This window comes from Ambystoma mexicanum, chromosome 7p (assembly GCF_040938575.1).
Source record: "Ambystoma mexicanum isolate Mex_15411 chromosome 7p, UKY_AmexF1_1, whole genome shotgun sequence".
Taxonomy (NCBI): Eukaryota; Metazoa; Chordata; class Amphibia; order Caudata; family Ambystomatidae; genus Ambystoma; species Ambystoma mexicanum.
In genome coordinates, this window is record NC_090939.1 from 251,838,994 (window position 1) to 251,860,643 (window position 21,650).

The following is a 21,650-nucleotide window of genomic DNA, read 5'->3' on the forward strand; positions in this document are numbered from 1 at the left end:
CCCTTTGGGGGATATGCTGGGATGCCCGTGTGTAAACTGGTGGTGCTACCAATTAAATGGGAAATAGACACATTTAGGTACCTGGGTGTCGACATTTATCATGACCCTATGACAGAGCACACACAACATAGTGAGGACGATGAACAAAATTAAAAACTCCATGTCTTTTTGGGCCAGATTGCGTTGTCCATGACTGGGTGAGCGGCATTGTTGAAGATGGTGGTTTTACCGAGAATCCTTCAGTATTTTGCAAGTGTCCCGTATGCAATACTGAAAATGGTTTTCAAGAAATTGCATAGTTTATGCAGGGGCTTCCTGTGGGGTCACTCAAGGTGCAGGGTGGCATTATGGAAGCTCCACAATCCATATTAACAAGGGGGAATAAAAGTGCCCAATTTTTAAGCATATTTTGTTGCTAGCCAGTTGCAATACGTGGCCAAATGGCTGTCTGATGAACAAACGCCCAAATCACGGTTATTACAAGCAGTGAGTACTCTGTTTTTTTCTGAACGAAGTTATATGGATAACTGACCCTCACGCAACTCGCTCTTCCTTGCTGTTGCGACTGGCGTGCATAACGTGGCGCAGGGCATGCCAATTTCTGGGGAATACTACACCGTATTCCCCTCAGATCCCGCTGGTTGCGCTGGAAGGAGTAGATGAACAACTGAGGTTAAATGTGAAGAAGTACTGGGAACCCAGGGATGTGGCGACAGTGGGAGATGTGTTGGAGGAGGGGTTGCCTCAGGATTTTGGGGAACTGATGGAATACACTGGGGTGCACCGGGGGCAACATCTCACGTATTCCTGCCTGCTGAGGAATCTTTGACATAGATGGCCAGAGACTGAGGCGCCCTTGCACTCAGATGAGACGATAGAGACATGTGTTGGAAGGTGGACACGAAGTATCGCGGATATATGAGCTACTGATGCCCAAGGTAAGAAATGAGTTAGGGCAGACAAGGCAGAATTGGGAGGCTATTAGGGAGAATTCTCTGTTTAGGCTGAATTTCCTAACCTAGTGAGTCCCCCAGCAGCTTTGCTGGATTTTTGGGGTTTATTTTTTTCTCCTGCCAAGAGTGAGACTCTTTTACCCTCACTCTTGGATATGATTTGAGTTTGTTTCTTTGAATCTAGAAGTGTTTTAATGGGTTATGGGGTCTTTTACTCCATAGGGTTTCATGTGTTTCTGTGATGTGTGTTACACAGCACCCTCAGTGCAGTGACACAGGGGTGTCTTAGTGACCCCCCAGTATAGACTCCATACCCTGGGACTGACTACTGTCTCCCAGGGCATGTAAAGTCACCATTGACTTTACTAGTCTTAAATTCTGAACAGAACCAGTACAAACCATCATACTGTGGACGTACTGGCTGGGGCAATTCGATTGCCCCAGGGTCTGTTAGTCGAGGGGGCACGTCTCCGTCCCCCCTGATCGAGTTTTGGCTGGTGGCAGTGGATACTACTTTTTATATGTTAACCGCGAATATTTTCCTATGAGATTTCCCATGGTTTTAGGCTACTATCTTTATTTAATTATTTACGGTAGCCTCGAACATACCGCCGGTTTATTTAATTAATATTAATTCTCCGGATGGTATTTTTTGCCAAAACTTGATTCTAAAATGGCGTTTGCATTCTCTTCTGTGACTCCAACCCAAGTCGAGCCCTTTGTTCCACTTTTTGGCGGGCTTTTCCACAGAAGCCCTCCCAAGTGGTGCCACTCTGTCTGGGGTACTTAGGAGGGGTGGAGGGGAATTTAGGCACCCTGGACTGAGTTGCCTAGGCAACTCAAGTCGCACTCCATCCTGATTGGCCCAAGTGGTGAGCCAGCCGGCTCATCACTTAGCATGTTTGAGTGACAGCTAGGCTGAGTGAATGGGGGTTTGCTGCATAAAAGCAGGGCTTTGGGGACTGGAACTTCAGAAGTCGCCACAGGACCTAAGAATCCGACGAGGGAGAAGCTGAGCCGACCTGCCACGACACCACCACCGGTGGAGCCCTGCTGGACTGCCTCACCACTTTTCCCAATGACAGAGGACATCTCCCGCCGGAGAGTCTTCTTCCTTTGACTGGTGGGGATAACCAGTTTCACCGTCTTTTCGATTTCCTGACGTACCTCGTGGCCGCCTTGCCCGTGCCAAGCACCCCAGCAACCGGGATACCACGTTTTACCACGACCGCGAAACCAAGGTACCACCTTTAACCGGAAAACTCTGCGGCTGGTTTCTTCCCTGGTAGTGCAACGACCTTCATCTTTCCTCCAAGTCGAGATCTTCTCTTCCCCTGGACGACGACGCAACTTGCACCCACTACCAGGAACAACTGCCACCGCTGGAGGATTGTTAGGCAGAAACCTGTGCAGTTCCCTTGGGGAACACTGCAAAAGATTTAAGACCACAGGTATAGCAGTAAACCCACTTGGTAGCAGTCCGCACCACCCAGATTTACCTGGTAGCTGTGGCTGAGCAGTCAGACTCCCCTCAAGAAGAGTTAGGCAGTATGTAAAGTATACACAATAGGTACTCAAATACAATAGCACAAGCAAACACTGACCAGAGCTTGGTTTCAAAAGTATATAGTTATTTATTTATTAAACACACATAAGTTGAAATCACTCTAGCAAAATATAGTAAAAACACTTCAAACACAGTTATAATGAAAGCAGTTTCAACCCTTACTCCTATCTAGACAACTCTAGGTTAACACCACATAATTCGAACAGAGGTGAGTGCTTAACGTTAGATGACACTCTAGTAGATTCAAGAAAGGGATAAAAAGAAACAGAAATGGGTTAAACACACCACTCTAAGGTCCAGAACACTTGCAATAGGCTCAAAGAAGCACAAAGTCACAGGTGAGCAAAAGTCACTAGGCAGGGCCCACTCTTAGAGTAGCCGGAGCGAAAATGTGCCCAAGATCACACTGTTATTAGGGATTCAAAGTCTTGCAAAGAGTTAGAAAGAGTTTAGAGTGGCTTAGAAAGTTTAGCCAGGGTGTTCCAGGCACTCCCAGGTTCGGGAGCCGGGGGCTAAATCTACCCCGTACAGTCGGTGGCAAGAGAAGCCAGGCGGAACACGGTACCTTAAGCGGAAAGGGTCCTCCAGCGGTGGCAGTTGTTCCAGGCAGTGGCAGCAAGGCTCGACGTCGGTCAGGGGAGAAGAAGTTCTCGCTGAAGAGCAGAAGAAGAAGGTCGTTGCACTGCCCGGGAAGAAACCAACCGCGGAGTCCTCCGGTTAAAGGGTTGTACCGACTTTCGCGGTTAGGGGTCAAAATGTGGTATTCCGGTTGCCGGGGTGCTTGGCACGGGCAAGGCGGCCACGAGATACCTCGAGAAGCGAAAAGAAGGTGAAAACTGGTTGTCCCCACCAGTCAAGGGAAGGAGCCACTCCGTTAAGAGTTCTCCTCGGTCGTCGGGAAAAGTGGTGAGACGGTTCAGCAGGGCTCCACCGGGTGGTGTCGTCGAAGCAGGTCGGCTCAGCTCTTCCCTCGTCGGATTCTTGGTCCTGTGGCGACTTCTGAAGTTCCAGTCCCCAAAGCCCTGCTTTTATGCAGCAAACCCCCATTCACCCAGCCTAGCTGTCACTCAAACATGCTAAGTGGTGAGCCGGCCGGCTCACCACTTGGGCCAATCAGGACGGAGTGAGACTTGAGTTACCAAGGTAACTCAGTCCAGGGTGCCTAAATCCCCCTCCACCCCTCCTAAGTACCCCAGACAGAGTGGCACCACTTTGGAGGGCTTCTGGGGAGAAGCCCGCCAAAAGTGGAACAAAGGGCTCCACTTTGGGTCAGAGTTACAGAGGCGAACGCCAACGCCATTTTAGAATCAAGTTTTGGCAAAAAGTCCCAACCGGAGTTATAATAATAAATATATAAACCGGCGGTATGTTTAAGGCTACCGTAAATAAATAATTAAATGTGTTAGCCTAAAACAATGGGAAATCCCATAGGGAAATATTCGCGGTCGAATATAAAAAGTAGTTTCCACTGCCACCAGCCAAAACTCGATCAGGGGGGACGGAGACGTGCCCCCTCGACTAACAGACCCTGGGGCAATCGAATTGCCCCAGCCAGTACGTCCACAATATGATGGTTTGTACTGGGTCTGTTCAGGATTCAAGACTAGCAAAGTCTTTGGTGACTTTACATGCCCTGGGAGACAGTAGTCAGTCCCAGGGTATGGAGTCTAGGTTGGGGAGTCCCTAGGACACCCCTGGGTCACGGCACAGAGGGTGCTGTGTAACCCACATCACAAAAATACATGAGGCCCTATGGAGTAAAAGACCCCATAGCCCATTCAACACAAGGTTTAACCAAGAAAACACACTTCAACATGTCCAAGAGTGAGGGTAAAAGAGTCTCACTCTTGGCAGGAGAAAAAAAGAAACCCCAGAAATCCAGCAAAGCTGCTGGGGGACTCACTAGGTAGGGAAATTCAGCCTAACCAGAGAATTCTCCCTAACAAGGATCCTTCCCAGTTAAGGTACCGTGTCCCGCCTGGCTTCCCTTGCTACTGACTGTACGGGGTAGATTTAGCCCCCGGCTTTCGAACCTGGGTTAGCCTGGGACACCTTGGCTAAACTTTTTTAAGCCTCTCTAAACTCTTCTTGAACCCTCTGCAAGACTTTCTAAGCCTAGTATAACTGTGTGATCTTGGGCGCATTTGTGCTCTGCTCCCTCTAAGAGTGGGCCCAGCCTTTGGACTTTGGCTCACCAGTGACTTTTTGCTCCCCGCCTTGCTAACAGTGTTCCTGAATCATAGAGTGGTGGTTCTCTTCATATTCTGTCTTTTTCCCCTCCCTTTCTCACAAACTTATTAGAGTGCAATCTAGTTAAGCGCTCATCTCTGTATGAAAATAAGTGGTGTTTTACTGTGATTTATCTAATAAGAAAAAAGGGGTGTATATATCATAATAGTAACTGTGTTTAGAATATTTTACAATAAGAGTGCTGGAGTGTTTCAACTGTGTGTTTTTAAATAAATAATTATATACTTTGATACCAAAGCTCTGGTCAGTGTTTGCTTGTATTATTGTATCTGAGTGCCTATTGAGTATACTTTGCATACTGCCTAACTCTTCTTGAGGGAAGTCTGACTGCTCAGCCACAGCTACCAGGTAAATCTTGGTGGTGCAGACTGCTACCAAGTGGGTTTACTGCCAACACCTGTAGTCTTAAATTGTTTGCAGTGTTCCCTAAGGGAACTGCACAGGTTTCGGCCTAACAGAGGCAGACTTAGAAGAACCAATGTCAGATGCAATGTAGACTAGAGCTCTGGCGTACCACAAACAGGTGTCCAGAAATGCACGGCTTCAACAGGTTCAATTATTATATGTTATCCACAGAGCATATTTGACCCTGAATAGAATAGCTAAGTTCAATCAGGCGGTGACACAATCATGCCCGAAGTGCAGAGAGGTTAACGCACATCTGGTGCATATGGTCTGGGCCTGCATAGAGATCAGTAGATTCTGGGGAGAGGTAGCCCAAGTATTTGCAAAGGTGGACATCACTCTGGATATTGGACCCTCCCTAGCTTGTTTACTGGGGGGCTTCTCGAGGCCCAAGAGGGCTAGACATGTGAGTAAGCTTAAGGATCTGGCATATATACTGGCCAATCATAGGATAACGATGGGATGGAAAGCACATATGAGGCCAGCAGTACAGGTGTGGTGGAAGGACCTGTTAAAATGGGCAAATGCAGAGACTGTGGTGTGGCAAGAAGCAGTAGGTCAGGACACAGAACGAGGAGAAGGGGGGATGGACGCTTTGAGGCGGTTGATAGTGGATTTAGCCACTTCTGTAGAAGGTGCTAAAGACTAAGAGAACACTGCGGTACAAGAGGATACTGATGCCAGGGAGATAGATGAGGGAGATGGTGGCACTAATGGGCGCAAAGTAGGCTGGGGTCAGGTGGAGGGAGTTGGAGGGAAAGGGGGGAGCAGGCGAACAAGATTCGATGTGTAATATGATATATATGTTACTGCAAGTCTGTAAGTTACTATGGTTTTGTTTCAACAACAAAAAAATCCTTGCCCTCAACGCTATTTGTATACAATGTGTAGGGATGTCAGCGTCAAAACAAGAAGTGTTCAAATAAAAGTTCAGAGCTTCTTCCAGCTCTCGGTTTGGAAAGGGTTCCCCTTCTCCAAAGTTTAAGATGGTTCACAGTGCAAAGGGATTCCCTTCCCCAAGCTTTCAAGTCTTTCAGGTTTTCCAAAACACAGTTCTTTTTGATACTTTCCAGCTCTTCTGGGTTGGTTAACTTTCACCAATTTCACAAAGTACAGTTCCTTAATTTCAGTTCATACCAAGTTTCTTTTTTATTCAATTACAAGCTTCTTTGCATGTATTTTAGTGGCTTTCTCATAGGTAACTGTCCTTGCTTGTTTTGCCACTATTCACTTGTTGCACTTTCATATCTTTCTATGGCTCTTGCCAATGCTTGTTCTCTCAATTTACACATGTCCTTTATAGCATAGGATTCCACCAAAATGTTTTCATTCAGATCAGTTTTCAACAGTACTTGCTTTCATTCAAATCAGTATTCATAAAGTACATATTTTCTTGCTTTCTTGCTTGTCCTATTCACTCTTGGCAAGGCTTACAACCTCCTCTTGGCACTTGACAAAACTTGCTTATACTCCCTTTCATTTCATTCACCCTGGGGTTTTGCTCAGCTCCAGGTTAGCCTTTCTTTCATCTCTTTTAGAGTTTGGTATTCACAAAACCTTTCACTCGGTTTACTTAGCAGTTTCATGTCATCAGGATTCTCACAGGTATTTAGCAATTTGACCGATTTCAAACTCGACCGACATTCATATCGCCGAAACGGTCTCTCGCTCAATCGTGAGCTACCCGACCTGCAGCAACCACTCAGTCTACACCTCAGCGTCCTGGAGTCACTCGGGCTTCTCTGACTCACCGGGTACGCTGTCTCCAGGTGCTCTTCTCCGCAACATTTTAAACACACTTTTGGCAACCTTTACTGGACTTTGTTCCCGGCGAATTCTTTCTTTTTAGCTTTTTTATGATTGTAGGTTTTGCCAGCTGTGGTATTGTGTCAATACCTAGATTGCCAAAGGTAGGGTTAAGTCATTTTTCAAATTTTTATACATTTCCATTTGCGACTCCCCTTAAAATATTCAAGTTCTTACGAGTGTCAAATAATTTTCTTCACACTTGGTTACTTTTTCAAAATCCTTGGTGTATTTATTTCATATTCAGCACTTTTTTCAATTTTTTCTCTCTACACGTGTTTCACCTTTGTTAGTTTCACAAAGGATCTTCAGGAGAGATATAACTGCTGTCTTTTCTTAAAAAGAAGGGAAAACATACATTTTATATTCTTAATTCACAAAAGGGTTAATTATTTAACTTGAAAAACAAATGGCAAGAACATTTTTCAAAAAACAAGTTGTTGACAAAACAACTCCGCAACAGCAGGATCAGTGTGGGTGTTGCTTCTCCCGGCTGTGCGTTCCTCTCCTCCAGAGTCTCTGCCGCCTGTGCTGTACGGATAGCGAGTCTCTCTGACTTCAGGAGGTATGCAGACCAGCTCTGCTACCAGAGACCTCTCGAATGCTCCCGCTACGATCAGCTTCCGCTGCAACGACTCTGCAGCTCATAGGCACTTCGGGCCTGCGTCTCTCTGGCTTTACCTCCAGCTCCTCCAGCCAGCGTTCGACTAATTATTCGCTTGGCCTCACCTGGGCAGGCCATTTATACCATCCCCTTGGTTTCCGGTGTAGGCAATGTTCATTCATTACATAATGATCTTAGTACTCGGCATCCCTCTTCCTCGTCCCAGTACCAGAGTGGTGTCTATTGGGGAAAGATTCTCAGGAAAAATAGGGAAGGGATTGACAACAACCTATAATGGCCTCGTGAATGGTAGACTCATTGTGAAAGGAATGGGGGATACCGTGTCTAACCCAAGGGTGCCTCGTCTCCATGCTCCAAGTCTCCTCCACCCAGGTAGTCCTCCATCACATATCCACCCTCATGGTCAGGATCCGATGCGACAACCTTTCCCCTGGTTACCTGGGGGGATGATATATTGGGGAAAGAAGTGAGGACGCCCTCAGATTCCTCACAGATAGCACTCATGCTTTTTCTCCCCTCCATCCGTACTTACCTTTACTCACCTGCTTTTCCTTTTTTCTTCTTTGTTGCTTTTTGTGATGATTTTCTCTGCCTCAATTGCCTTATGCCATTTCAGTCACTCTTTAAAATGGAAATTCTCTGCAGGGTACGGATAAAAACCCCATACCCTAATGCACGGTTTTCATTAACAGCTGTTGTCTGCTGAGTGAGCGCCTCCTCCATTTACATTAGCAGTTGCTATTTAAAGTTATTTAAATTATTTTCAATATTCCAATTGAACATCTTGTTTCTATTTTGTTTGGCAGGAATTTTGCCGTTGGATTCCAAGGAGTCTGGACTCTGCGATACAATCATTGCACATGAGCAGTATTTTGGTAGGACTTCTCATAAATGAGATTAAACGCATTTTTGATCAAGTTTATTAATCATAATTCAATGTTAAAACAATGTTTTTATATAGGTTTGTGGGGTCCATGCGCAGAATTTAGAAAAGCTGGGCATTGTATAAATTATAATCCATTTATATCTTCCATTGAGAGAGATTTCTAGTAAGTTTTAGTACATTCAAAGCATGTTGTAGGTTCACTACACATCTCATTTGCTTCATATATCTAGGTCTTAATGACCCAGCAGACACCCAGGGTCATGCCCTTGCCAACACTATTGAAGCACACTGCTTTACGCATCGTACCTCTAACCCCACAAATCACAAAGGACGAATACTGGACTAGATAGCAAACATTCATTGCCTCACCAACATACTTGCTAACAACCGATGCCCAAGGTCAGATCACGTTATACTATTCTCCGTTGCTGCGCTAACCAAGCCTAACCATCCGTCTCAACTTACCCTGGCGACACTCTCAAGAAGCTATCGGAATATCACCCCTGAACACATGCTCCCTTTGCTACTGCCGATAACAACCCATCTTAACACCACATTCGACCCCACCTCTATGGCGACTCTTTACAACCAAACCTTCCAAAATGCCATCAGCAAAGTTGCTCCCCTGAAGAAACCTAGAGCTCATGCTAACTCCTGGTTAACCTCTAACCTCAAAAGTCTACGCCCCGCTAAAAGAATTGCATGCAGAGTGTGCTTGGGAAAAAAATACCCTCAGATGCAAACAATTGTTATTTCAACACCTTAGCCACAGAATACAAGGGAGCCACCATCCAATCAAAGAGCAACTCTTACAATATGAGAATAGAAAATGCTCACTCGGGCACTAGAGAGCTCTTCTCCATATTGCGGGAGCTCGAATCACCAGCCCAAACACCGGACCACTGTATCAAGGATCAGCCCTGGTGCACGAACATCCAAAATGCCCTTTCTGACAAAATCACCTTACTCCAAAACAAAATCAAAGCTAAACAATCTAAACTCACCTTAGACACCCAGCCTCCAATCCTACCCACCATACCACTACCCACCATTCCTAGATTCGAATTCACCCCTGTCTCCACCGCCGAAACTACTAAAATCATTAAGGGACTGAAGCCCTCCAGATGTACAGGTGATATTTGCCCTGCCACTCTCATTAAAGAATGTGTCCATGAGCTTGCTCCATTCATCACAACCTTGATTAACAACTCCTTTGCATCTAACCACACTATACCCAAATGTCCCTCCAAATTACTGTCCCATCACTACGGTACCCTTCTTCCTCAAAATACTTGATATAGTTGCTTACCTGCAGATTCAAATATTTCTGGAAAACAACAACCTCTTAGGCCTCCATCAGTCAGGCTTCCGCCCTGGTCACGGAACTGAAACAGCCCTTCTGGTCCTCAAAATTCAAATGGACCAAATTAAAGACAAGGGGGACCTAGCAATTCTCCTCCTACTAGACCTATCTGCAGCCTTCGACTTAGTTGACCACAAAATACTCTGCCAACACCTCGACCAAGCTGCCCACTTCTCGACCAATGCCTTGAATTGAATAATTTCTCTCCAACCGCAGAATGAGTTTTCTCTACCTCGACAGCAGCATCACCGGCCCTAGTCTCCTGCGGAGTTCCCCAAGGCTCATGTGTCTCACCTACCTTGTACAATGTGTTCACTAAGCCATTATTCGACCTCCTTGACAAATTCGGAGTCACGTATACTAACTATGCGGACGACACCCAAATACTTATATCTATCACCAGAAACTACAGCACCATCTCGAAATTACTGAATAAAATCGACCTCATAATTCAAGCTTGGATGGCCCAACATGAGCGGTGTCTTAATGACGATAAAACAGAATTACTCATCAGTAACCAATCCAAGCTAAAGAATCTACCCCTATCCTACAAATCCTTCACCATTGACGGCAACATTATCACTGTAGATAATGATGTAAAAACAGTAGGAGTTTAACTTGACTCATCACTCTCCCTATCTAGGCAGGTAAACTCCATAGCTTCAGCAGCAGCATACACAGCCAAACTGATCATAGCTAGTAGACCCTTCTTAATCACAGACAACTTCATCACCCTTGCCAGAGCACCCATTCTATCAAGTATTGATTACTGTAACTCCCTCTTTGTAGGCTCCAACGCCCGTAACATCAACAAACTACAAATAGTTCAAAACAATGCAGTCAGAGCCGCCCTCAACATCCCGGTAAAAGAACACATATCAGCTAGACGTAACATCCACTGGCTGCCCGTTTGGTATCGCATCAAATTCGAAACCCTCTCATTAACACACAAATTACTTTCTAATAGCGCCCGACTTACCTAGCAAGACAAATCTCTAAAGCCCAGTCCAACAGACCCACCCGCTCAGCCTACTCCTGCCACATTGCCATCCCCAGGTTCAGACGACAAAAACCTGCAGGCTCTAGCTTTCCAGTAATTCCGACCAAACAATGGAACTCCATGCCCCTGAACTTGAGATCGGACGCATCCCTTTGGTGCTACCGCAAAGGCCTAAAAACATGTCTCGTTTCCCAAGAATCATAGACCTTTTTATGACCACACACCTACCCGCACCTTTTTGACCAAAACTGGGTTAGCTTAATGTGCTCTCATATACACCTCAAACTAATGTTTGATGTATCTTATGCAACTAACGGATGAAACTCTTGTAAACTTGCCTGTAACCAATGTAAGCAAACTGCTGTAACTTATTCAATGTCTAACTATTACCTGTGCAAGCAACCACTGTAACCATCCTTCTTAAGCAAAAAGCGATAGGTGTCTCTGGCTATGTGCGCTATACAAATGACAAATATATGTTTGCATATGTGTTTGTGCCATGATACAATCCTAAATGTGTTTGGATTTACCCTCAATGCTTTAATTTCACCATTAATCACAATAGATTGACATGACAACGTGTTAGAATGACAGATGTGTCTATTTCTTTTTTAAATGCTCTACATGCTTATAATATATATTACACGGCCCGCGTTGGAGGGCGTGTATTTATGGTTAAGTTGCTGAACTCATAGAAAGAGCACTTTTTCGGCGGCTTATAACTTCACTCCCCCTGGACGAATCCTCACCAAACTTTGCAAAAAAAGTATATGGGCTGCTCTGAATTTTGTTCGCCAAGTTGGGCGAGGTTTCGTGCGGGGGGAGTTGTGGGGGAGTTCCAGATTTTTTTCCCCATAGACTGAATGGGGAAAAACTTTGCGCACGGCTACAGGTCGAACGACTGGACGGATTTTCACCAAATTTGCTCCAGGAGTGGGGGGGATTGGGCCAGAAAGCGTGCTTTTGTGTGTTCGTGGGAAATCGGACCAGTAAATTGTTTGCAGAACACTGAAATGGACGTCCCCAAAAATGTGTGATATCTGGGTCTGCTCAGCGGACCCATTTCCCTGTTCGCTCATTGGACCGATGTCTGATTGGGTCGCGGTACGCCGTGCTGTCGGCCAACAGTGGACGCGGCTGGTGGTTGGCTGGAGGGAAGCGTGCTGTGCGTCATAGTTTTTGGGAGACACCGCCATGGTGTATTGGAGGATAGTGGTGTGCCAAAAGGCGTTGGAAAGATTGCTTTGCAGGATTGGCTGGTTGCAAGAGGGGGAAGCAAAGATATTGCCAATGTTTTGTGCTGTAGGCTACGGCTGCCGGTGGTTATGTTGAGGTCGTGCGTTTGAGTTGTTTTGTTGCGGTGGGTTTGTAAGGAAATAATTTTACCTGCTTCTTTTACTTGGCTTGCGGTGGGTCTGGGTAAGGCATAGGCTTTTCACTGCATGGCCATGCCATGTAGAAAGAGTGTACGGCTTGAGTAAACCCCCCTAATGTAAGGGCTGAATGTATGGGAGAGCAATAAAGCACTTAGCAATTAGGTAGGCATGCAAGTTTGTTTACACCCTTGATGCAAGGGAGTGCATAACGACACAGAGAAAAAGGATTGTTTGCCAGCACACTGTTGCGATATGCACCAAACCTGCAGTTGTTGACATGCACTGGATTGGTGGGTAGTTGCACAGGGAAGTATGATATGTTGTTCACTGTAGGCAGAGTGTATAGGGGATGGGGAGTGCCTTGGAGATAATACGGGGATATTAGCAGTCGGTGTACTATGTTGTGTTGTGCCTCTAAAGGCCCTACTGCCTTGTGTGCATGGCAATGGCCTCTGCCCGTAACAGTGTGGCCACTGGTTGAAAGTAGGTGTGCGAATGCTGCTTTGATTTGCACCCTTTACTTTAGGTATACGTACGTGTAGGCAGGCAAGCACCATTGGAAATGTTAGCATGCATGCCTGTAGTGCCTTCCAGTGGGTGTGTAGTAGGACTAGGCAATTCGCCTATGTACCCAAGAGGCTAGGGCTTGGCAGATGGAAGGAATTTGTATGGAGGTACTCATAGATGGTCGCCTCCACAACTGCCCACCAATTAACTATAATTTTTTGGTGAGTGCAGGCAGACTCCATTGGGGATGGGAAGTGCATTGGACAGCATATTAGGATATTTGCAGTATTAATGGTATGTTGTATTGTGCTTGCAAAACCTATACTGACTTGTGTACATGGGTGGGGCTATTGCACATAAGAGGGTGGGCACTGGTTGGAAGTAGGTAACAGAAAGTGGACTTGATTGGATGTATTACTGAACTGATATGTACCTGTGGACAGAAAGAGTAAGTGCTGGCATGTTTCCATGAATGGGTGTATTCGCCTATGTACCGAAGAGCGTAGGGCTTGGCCACAGCCTTGCTTTAGGGAGGGCAGGCAGACATTGGCAGATGGAAGGAATTTGTATGCAGATAATCACCGATAGTTAATTGGTGGGTAGTTGTGGAGGCGACTATTATTTTTTGGTGAGTGCAGGCAGACTCTATTGGGGATGGGGAGTGCATTGAAGACAATATGAGGATATTTACAGTCGGAGTTCCATGTTGTCTTATGCCTGTAAAACCCATACTGGCTTGTGTGCATGGGTATGGCCCTTGGCTGTAACAGTGTGGGCACTGGTTGCAAGTAGGTGTGAGAATGGTGCCTTTGTTGAATATGTTGTTGTATCTATACATACTTGTAGGCAGTAATTTATAAGCTTACCTTGTGCTATGCAATACACGTGTACATATGCAAGCGCCGTAAGATCTGTACCTTTGCAGAATTAATGTGGAGGACATGGTGCAGGTCGTAAAGGGAAATTACAGAGCTAAGACATAATTTGTGTTAGGAGGTGTGTGGACGTGAACAGAGGTTCGGTTCAGGGAGTCCAGTAAGAAAGTGGGAAATGCAATGCTTGTTTTAGTATGTAACGTTTGCGACATGGCACATTTACGCAGATACTAACACATGAACAGTTGTGGGGTAGGTGCGCAGGTGACAACATTGAGAGGCTAGTGGGGTTGCGGAGTGTATTGCAGATGGTATAGGAATTGTTCTAATTGGTGTACCATGTTGTGTTTGGAGTGGCAAGTGCGTACTGCCGTGTATGGATGGCTACGGGCGTTTGACTTAACAATGTGGACATTGTTCAGAAATAGGTTTAACAATGTTCTCTTCTTTGGGTCAGTTCTTACGCTGATAAGGAAGTCCAGTGTACAGGGCTGGAAATATGTATGTCTACTGTGCGGGCTCACTGTCACAGAATGGTTGTGCAGGACATTTTGCAGGTGCCATACCAGTAGAGGTGGTGTGAAGTGACAGCACGTGAACATGGTGACCGTTATTGGCCTTGTTGCCATTCAAATACTGAGATGACACAATCGAGGTACAGTATGGTACACCTCTCTTAATACCTAGTACGTTGAGAGAGAAGGAAGGCAGTGCGACATGACATGAGTTAATAAGTATTACATATGAACACTATGGAGAACGTAAATTCGAACAGATACATTTGCAGCCGGCAACATGATAAATGCTGTTAAGTGGAGCTATATACAGGATGGCAGGCTATCTGACTGTTACCTTTGTTTGGCGTACTTGTCCAGATGGTGAAAGTAAGCCGGTGGAGCTTGAAGTGTGTGCAATTGTAATGTGTGCATCGCTTCCGTTAGCCACATACACCATCGCAGCAGTCACTGGCGTCAGTGACTTTACCTGTAGACAGTTTTTCCTCACGGCGTGCACTCCACATATTTATTTTATGTGAGTGCCAAGCGTAGCGAACTCTGTCATGTGAGCACCTAGCTCTGGAAAGGAACAACATAAACAAAAGAAAAAGCGGATGTTCCAGATCATTCCATAGTTTACTAATAATACAGTGAGTGGTTGGAAGTGCTTTATTTTGCCACAGAATGTAAATGCAGTTGGTGGATTCACCGCTCTTTTATTTTGCAAACAAAATACAGTGACCAATGCCGTCTGTGCAATTATGTTCTTCTGTTCTCGTGTAGCACATCGGGGGATAAAAGAGTACGTAGTGCTGCTTGGTGGTCCGTGTGGAAGAAGATATTGTCTTTGAAAGGTAGCATGCTGTGCCTCTGGGATGGCTTATAGAATGAAGGTTCGCAGGTTGATTAGTAATGCAGGAACCGCAAATGGACAAACCTGCCCATAGTGGTCGGCCCAGATAATAACGATGGAAAAGACATTGCTTATGGAAATCTTCCAATGGTTGGTCCACCAGCCGTCTATTGGAATGTGGAAGTGGTGGCATGCGCAGTAGGGTGCAACTTATTGGAGTAGAAAGAGGAATAAGAATACATGAAAGTAGCAGGTATTTGTTGTAGCATACATGACAAAACTTTGCGGGAAGGATAATGTGGTAATGGCTGAGGAACAATGATGTGTGTGTTAGTGCGTCGTGCCATATCGGAGCTCACTGCCTTGGTGTCTGGTCTGTAGGTAATACAGTGATTGTACGGGTGCACAGAAGAAAATGTGTTGGAACCGTTGGGACAAGATGATGTTTTCATGTGTTGCTTTTTTACAAAAGTTGGCAGTGGTAGCAAGTGTAATTGGACCCACGGTGCAATGTGTCAGTGTGTTTACAAAGAAAGTAATACAATAAGAAATGTAATGGGTGTTACCTTGGATTGCTGGAGAATGGTGTAGCTGCTTTGGTAAGAAGCGTGAGAAAGAAATGTGAGTTGTACATATTTGTGTGCCGGTTGACCGATGCGTGCACCTGTGTCGGTTATACTGCACTGAGGGTGCGTAGACGTAGTAATTGTGTGAAAGGGCATACAAAGGGCAGAACAGGGAATGTAGCAGTGTATGAGTGCATTGAAGGTGAGGTGCTTTAGTGTACGACTTGCGTTCCATGTTTGTGGAGCCTTGTATGTCTGCATTTGGAGGGGATGGCGAAGAATGGAAGCAAAAGAAAGTACAGTGACCGTTGCAAGTTACTGGGAATGGTGGAGACATGGCAGTGTGACAGCATTTTTTTACTGCCGTCACAAAGGTCTGTGTAATTTATGGAGAGAAAGTGAGCGGTAGAGCAAGTTTGTAAATATGCATACTGAGGAGCATGTAAATAACTGTTTATCGTAATACACATGTGATGTAAAGGTGTACTTGCATAATTTCGGCAAATTCCATCCTTCTATTGGGAGGCCGTGAAATGGCAGTGTACGGCGTATGAGATGGTTGCAGAGTACTTTTGGGGCACATGGACAGAGGAACTGCAGTGCAAGTTATGTATCTTTTTTTGCTAGACTTCTGTACAATATATGACCTTGGAGCTACACATGCTTCCCCCTCAAGGCTGTTTTACAATGAGCATGTGTTCTGAGGTATGTTAGGTTTCGATTTCCGGAGATGAGGTGGGAAAAAAAGGAAGGAATTAGCCGGGAACGTGTTTCGAGTGTAGCATCTATTTACGAATGTTGGTAGTGTCATTGCGGTGAAGGTAGTGCAACGTACAAGTAGATATGATGGTGCTGTACAAATGGTCACGTGAATGCACAGATGGCATGATCTTTTTTGGGGCTACTGTTTAGGAAAGGAAAGCAGTTAGTGTGAACATTTGTTTAACATTGTAAGGCAGTTATGGGCTGTAAATGGTGTTTTCTTTACAGAAGAAAAAAGGGTAACAAGTTGAAAAAGTAAAGAAGTACGGTAGTGGTTTCACTGTGGCTGGGGAGCTCTGATGTATGCGCTGTACTGAAATATGGGTTGGCTGGGTTTTTTGGAAATGGTGTACATAACAATGAAAGTGACCTATTGGCTTACATGGTGGCAGTGTAAAGCGAGGAGGCAAATGGTGGAGAAGTTAGGAGAGTTAAGTAAAATGTATTGATGCATGCATGAAGTGGTATTGTTATAATTGTGCAGATTGTAGGGTAGGTTACTGGAGTGTTGTTAATTCAGTGTGTGCACTTATGATGGGGTTAGGTGACCAGTGTACATAGGAAACAGGTTATGTATTCTGTGGAAGAAGTAGTAGGCAATGTAAACTGCATTGGCTAAGGGGTAGGTGGCTGTGTTATGTGTGGGGTTAGTCGTACGTGTATAGATATTTGTATGTGTAGTTCTGCAGTGCAGCGGCAATAGTGGGCAGGGTGTATATTGTATGGCTGGAGGACCTACAATGTAGAGGGTGTAGTGAAGCGTGTAGGGCGTGGCCACAAGCTGCATAGTGTAATATAGGTGTGCATTGTCAGTGGTGCTATTGATATGTGTATAGCAGATATAAGTGCACTAATTGCACTGTGGATATTGTACAGAAGTATAATGTCAATCGTTGAAGACTTACTGTTTCCATTGAGGAAGCCCTGCACTGTGTTTTGGGTATGGAGTGTAAAATGTTGTCGTACTGGTTGCTTTATTATCTGTGGGAAAAGAGAACACAATATGTTAGCGCATGTATTTCATTACTTTGAAGTACACTGCATAGCATACATCTTTATTTTGTGGACCCTCATAACTAGCACTTCATAAGTACTATGCTTTGAACCAGTGTACTGTGCAATCGGCGCAGTTCCTGTGGTTCTTTGCATAATCATTGGGTCTGTGTGGGAAAGAAATCCATGCTGGATTGAAAAAAAACCTTTGAAATGTAGTTGCTAATATAGTGCACAATGAGTGATAGTGACGTTTGGAGTGGTTACCACATATTTTAAGGTGTACTGCTGAAGTAGGAGGAAATGTAATCGTGTACGATATGTGCCCTATACATGTTGGGAGCATGGTTTGTTCCTGTGGGAAATGCCAATCGAGAAACATTTAATGCATAATGAGTGGTCAAGATATGTAGAGCTGGGGTAGTCTGTTATGTCACGCGAGTGGCTTGCCTCCAACTAAGAGGCCTCTTCTGAAATCTGTACAGTTTGCCCATGAGCCAGTAAGCCAGAGGGATTATAAAGACATGGGTGTGAGGACTCTGCATACTCTGTTGGTGACATTTTGTAGAAGGGAGGATGTTTTGAAATCTGAAGACTTCCCAATTGGCAGGCTACTTCTTCTATGTGAATAGGGCTGGAGGCAATTAAGTTGCATGTCAGGCAGTGCAGGATACGGTCTACATTTCCCAACCCAGATTAGCCTCTTGGCAGAACTTACTATAGTGAAATCTCTTATTATAAGCCAGTCTGTCAAAACTGTTTAGGTTGAATTGACCGGAAAAAAAAAAAAAGGTCGATACAACCAAATGTTCTAAAAATGCTACCACCAAAGTATTGAACACCAAAGGTTTGATCCTTTGGTGGTAGCATTGAAAAGAAACGGGGGCTGCGGGACAAACCGCAGCCGTCCGTTTAAAAAAAAAAGAAAAGGACCCTGCAGCGCCAGTTCCCGATCACGCAAGTGAAAGGGAAATGGCGCTGCAAGAAACAGCATGAAGATGAAGGTAAGTGGGTTTGTTTATGTTGGTGGTGTGGGTGGGGGTGTGCTGAGGGTGTGGGTGGGGGGTGTTGTGTGTGTGAGAATGTGTGAGAATGTGTGTGTGTGTATGTGTGAGAATGCGTGCTTTTTGCAAATTATCGGGGCTGAAATGTCCGAAAACAAAGTGTTCGAACTTTTGGTCATTCGAACACTTTGTTTTCGGATATTTCAGCCGCGATAATTTTACCTTTGGTAAAATCACTTGGATTCGTCAAAACAGGCAAGGCATGAGAGAACTTTGCTGTGTGGACACAAAGATAGAGAGCACTGTATCTACTGATGTTGTGGGATGGTGGGTTAAAAAGTGATTAGAAAAAAAACAGTAGAGCCTTGCAACCCCTTTTCGTATACGGAGGAAGTATGGACAATGGGCAAGGTTTAAAATTAGGTTGAATTGAGCGACTGCCCAACAGGCAAGTGTATTCTTAGAGCTTGCAGGGTTTGGGCGGATTCATTAATATGTCATGTATCAATTTGATACATCATGTATCAAATTAAACAACTATTCGCTTCATATTCAGTTTCGGGTGAATACTTGGCAGTACTATTTACTATTCGGCCAAATACTACATATGCTATTTGGGACACCCCTAGTTCCTTCTCCCTCTATCACTTCCCCAAGTGGTTGTTCCTGCTTTCCGTCTTGCTCTGGGGAAGGTCATTAAGTGTTTCCCAGAGGATGGAGCGGATTGTCCAAATCGGACACAACCTGCAGTATTTTCAGTATGTTGTCTGATGAATATACTCTGTGACGAATCCCAGGAGGTCTTCACTGCTTCTATGGGTGAAACCCCTTTCCATAAGGCCAGGGAGGTGAGGCTACTGCCCAATAGTCCCCCTGGGGTTGTACTCACCGGGTGGCTCTCATGGGGAGGGAAACTCCCTTTGGGACTAGCGACTACACTTTCGGAGATCAGCAGTATTATTCATCTAAAACCCACCTTCCCTCACTCACCCTTCATGCATAAGACACTATCCCATGCACTTCCATGTATGTCTGCAGAGTAGACCATGTCAATTCCCCAACAAATACTGGGACGAGGAAGAGCAACAACAACATAGTGAGGATTGAGGACCCCACTACTGGGACAAGGAAGAGCAACAACAACCTAGTGAGGAATGAAGACCTCACTACTGGGACGAGGAAGAGGCATGGATCCACATAGCAGGTGCCACAGAACCAAGGTGTGTGAACTAGATGCTATAGAATGGCTAATGATGTTCGTCTAATAAAAAGGGAATTAGGACTGCCAAAAGATAGATCTGAGAACAACCTTCCCAGGAGGAAGCAGGACATTGGAATGCTGAGAGCTGTAGATGAGATGGGAAGCGGAGAACTGGACGCTTATGCGCTGGTAACTGTCGCAGACAGACTTCCACAAGAGGCAAAGGCCTGAGCTCTCTTGCAGTCAGGAAGCCTGGAGCGCGCGGGGAAGCAGAGACATGCAGCACAGGGGCTGGGGGTCAGTGCGGAGTGGCCAGAAGCCGTGGAAGCGGCGAAGGGAAGCCGTGGAAGCCCAAAGCACCTGCAAACGACTTAGAAGCACTAATAAGCTCTCAAGAGAGATAGGGGAGACTGGAACAGCTGGCGGGAAGGCAGAATTATGAAAGCAAATCGGGGAGCCGCAGCCATATATTGAATCATGGCCTCTCCACCAATCTTCATAGCCAAGTACCTGGCACAAAAGTACACCAGGCTGGCTTTGACCAAAGAAGAAGAAGTAGTAGTAATAATAGTAGAAGCAAAACAAGAAGACTATCACATGAAGGGAGAGCCAAAGCAACCTGCATGCCCATAGTACATGGCAGAGTACACCAGACTCACTCACAGTACTTGGCAGGGGCTGTGAAACCAAGGAGAAGGAAAGAGGAAAAGGCCCTCATTGAACAATCAGAGGGTACGACAACTTTGAGAGTAAGGTTGTGCTGCCTTTTTGGAGTTTATTTGTTGCACCATTTTTGGGACTTTGTTTTTGTGAGTGGAACAGAACTTTGAGACTAAAGGAAATCCCCTTTTCACATTAGTTTAAGTTCTAAGTGTGAGGGCTGGAAATAGGAATATTGGACACAACAGTGGACTTGTTTATTTTGACTATCTTGACAAACTCCTTAGAATATTATTGCGAGGCAGGGAAACCCCTCTTGGTATCAGGGACAGGAAGGTATTTCTCCAACCGTTATTTGTTTAATAAAAGTCTACCTACTCTAAAGCCCAGTTAGAGAGGGAGGTAGCGGAGGTAGAAAGTAGGCACAAAAAGGGGTGGTCTCCAAAGGCACATCGGTCCCTCCAGGTAGCCCGCAATAGGTTGGAGGCGCGCTACGTGGAGGAAATGGCACAGACCCTTCTCAGAACTAAACAGGGGTATTACCTTAAGGGTAATAAGGCCAATACATTTGTGGTCAGAAAATTGGTGAAAACACAACAGCAGAACACTATAGTGGGCCTATGGGATGGACAGGTGATAACACAATACTCTGACAATGCTAAACTGCAACTGGCAGAGTTCCACTTAATAGAAACTATGTTGGCCACTCCCTGAGTTGTCCTGGATCAAAAGCAGTATGTAGAGGGGGCTGCTCTCCCGCACCTCGCAGAGGCAGATGGGGATTACCTGGACTTACCAATTGCGATCGAGTTAGTGGATTCTGTAATGAGATCCCTGAAGGCCAGAGCCCCAGGGCCGGTGGTTTGTATTTGTATTTTATTTATTTGTATTGCACACCGAGCCCTGGGGCATCTGGGCGCATAATTTAAGTAAGAAAATGGTTACATACATGAGCAAAAGTTTCCCAAGTTGGAGAAATCAAGCCAATAGAGCTTTTCTCGGAAGGCAACAAGAGTTCCAAAGAAAATAATATTGTTACAAAGAGTACAATAAGCAAATCTCGTTGTCTGAGGTCAGAACAAGAGTTACACAGAGCTTATGTCGGTACATATCACATGATCAGTCAATCACGTATGTGATAGCAAAGTACCAGGTAGACTGGGGTACAAGATATCTAGGTATAGTAAGTGAGGTAGGTGACAGAAGAGAAAGACAAAGGCACCTTATCCTACTTAGCCAAGTTAGTTAGGATATGAAGACAGCGGCTTCAAGCTCGTGGAGCCAGAGTTTGATTTTATTCTTGAAAGATAGAAAGGAGGGTTCGGCTCTGAGTGACACGGGTAGTGTGTTCCAAAGTTTGGCCGCAAGTCAGGGAAGCTTGATCCCCCGGCAGTCTGAAGCTTATATCTAGGTACAGTGAGTGAGTTAGAGTGGGCAGACAAAAAAGCGTCTGTTGGCCGCATGCCGTGTGAAACGATTGGTTAGGTAGATGGGAGCCGAG

The 21,650-nt window shown here is 45.3% G+C and overlaps 1 protein-coding gene across 3 annotated transcripts in view; it reads left to right on the plus strand.

Annotated features, from left to right (window-relative positions):
• CRYZL1 (crystallin zeta like 1) overlaps positions 1-21,650 on the plus strand; it is a 653,866-nt gene that overhangs the window by 289,315 nt on the left and 342,901 nt on the right. For all 3 annotated transcript variants that reach the window (XM_069636228.1, XM_069636229.1, XM_069636230.1), the window contains exon 6: positions 8,413-8,481. In XM_069636228.1, the coding sequence (XP_069492329.1) occupies positions 8,413-8,481 (69 nt within the window). The remainder of the gene's footprint in view (positions 1-8,412; positions 8,482-21,650) is intronic.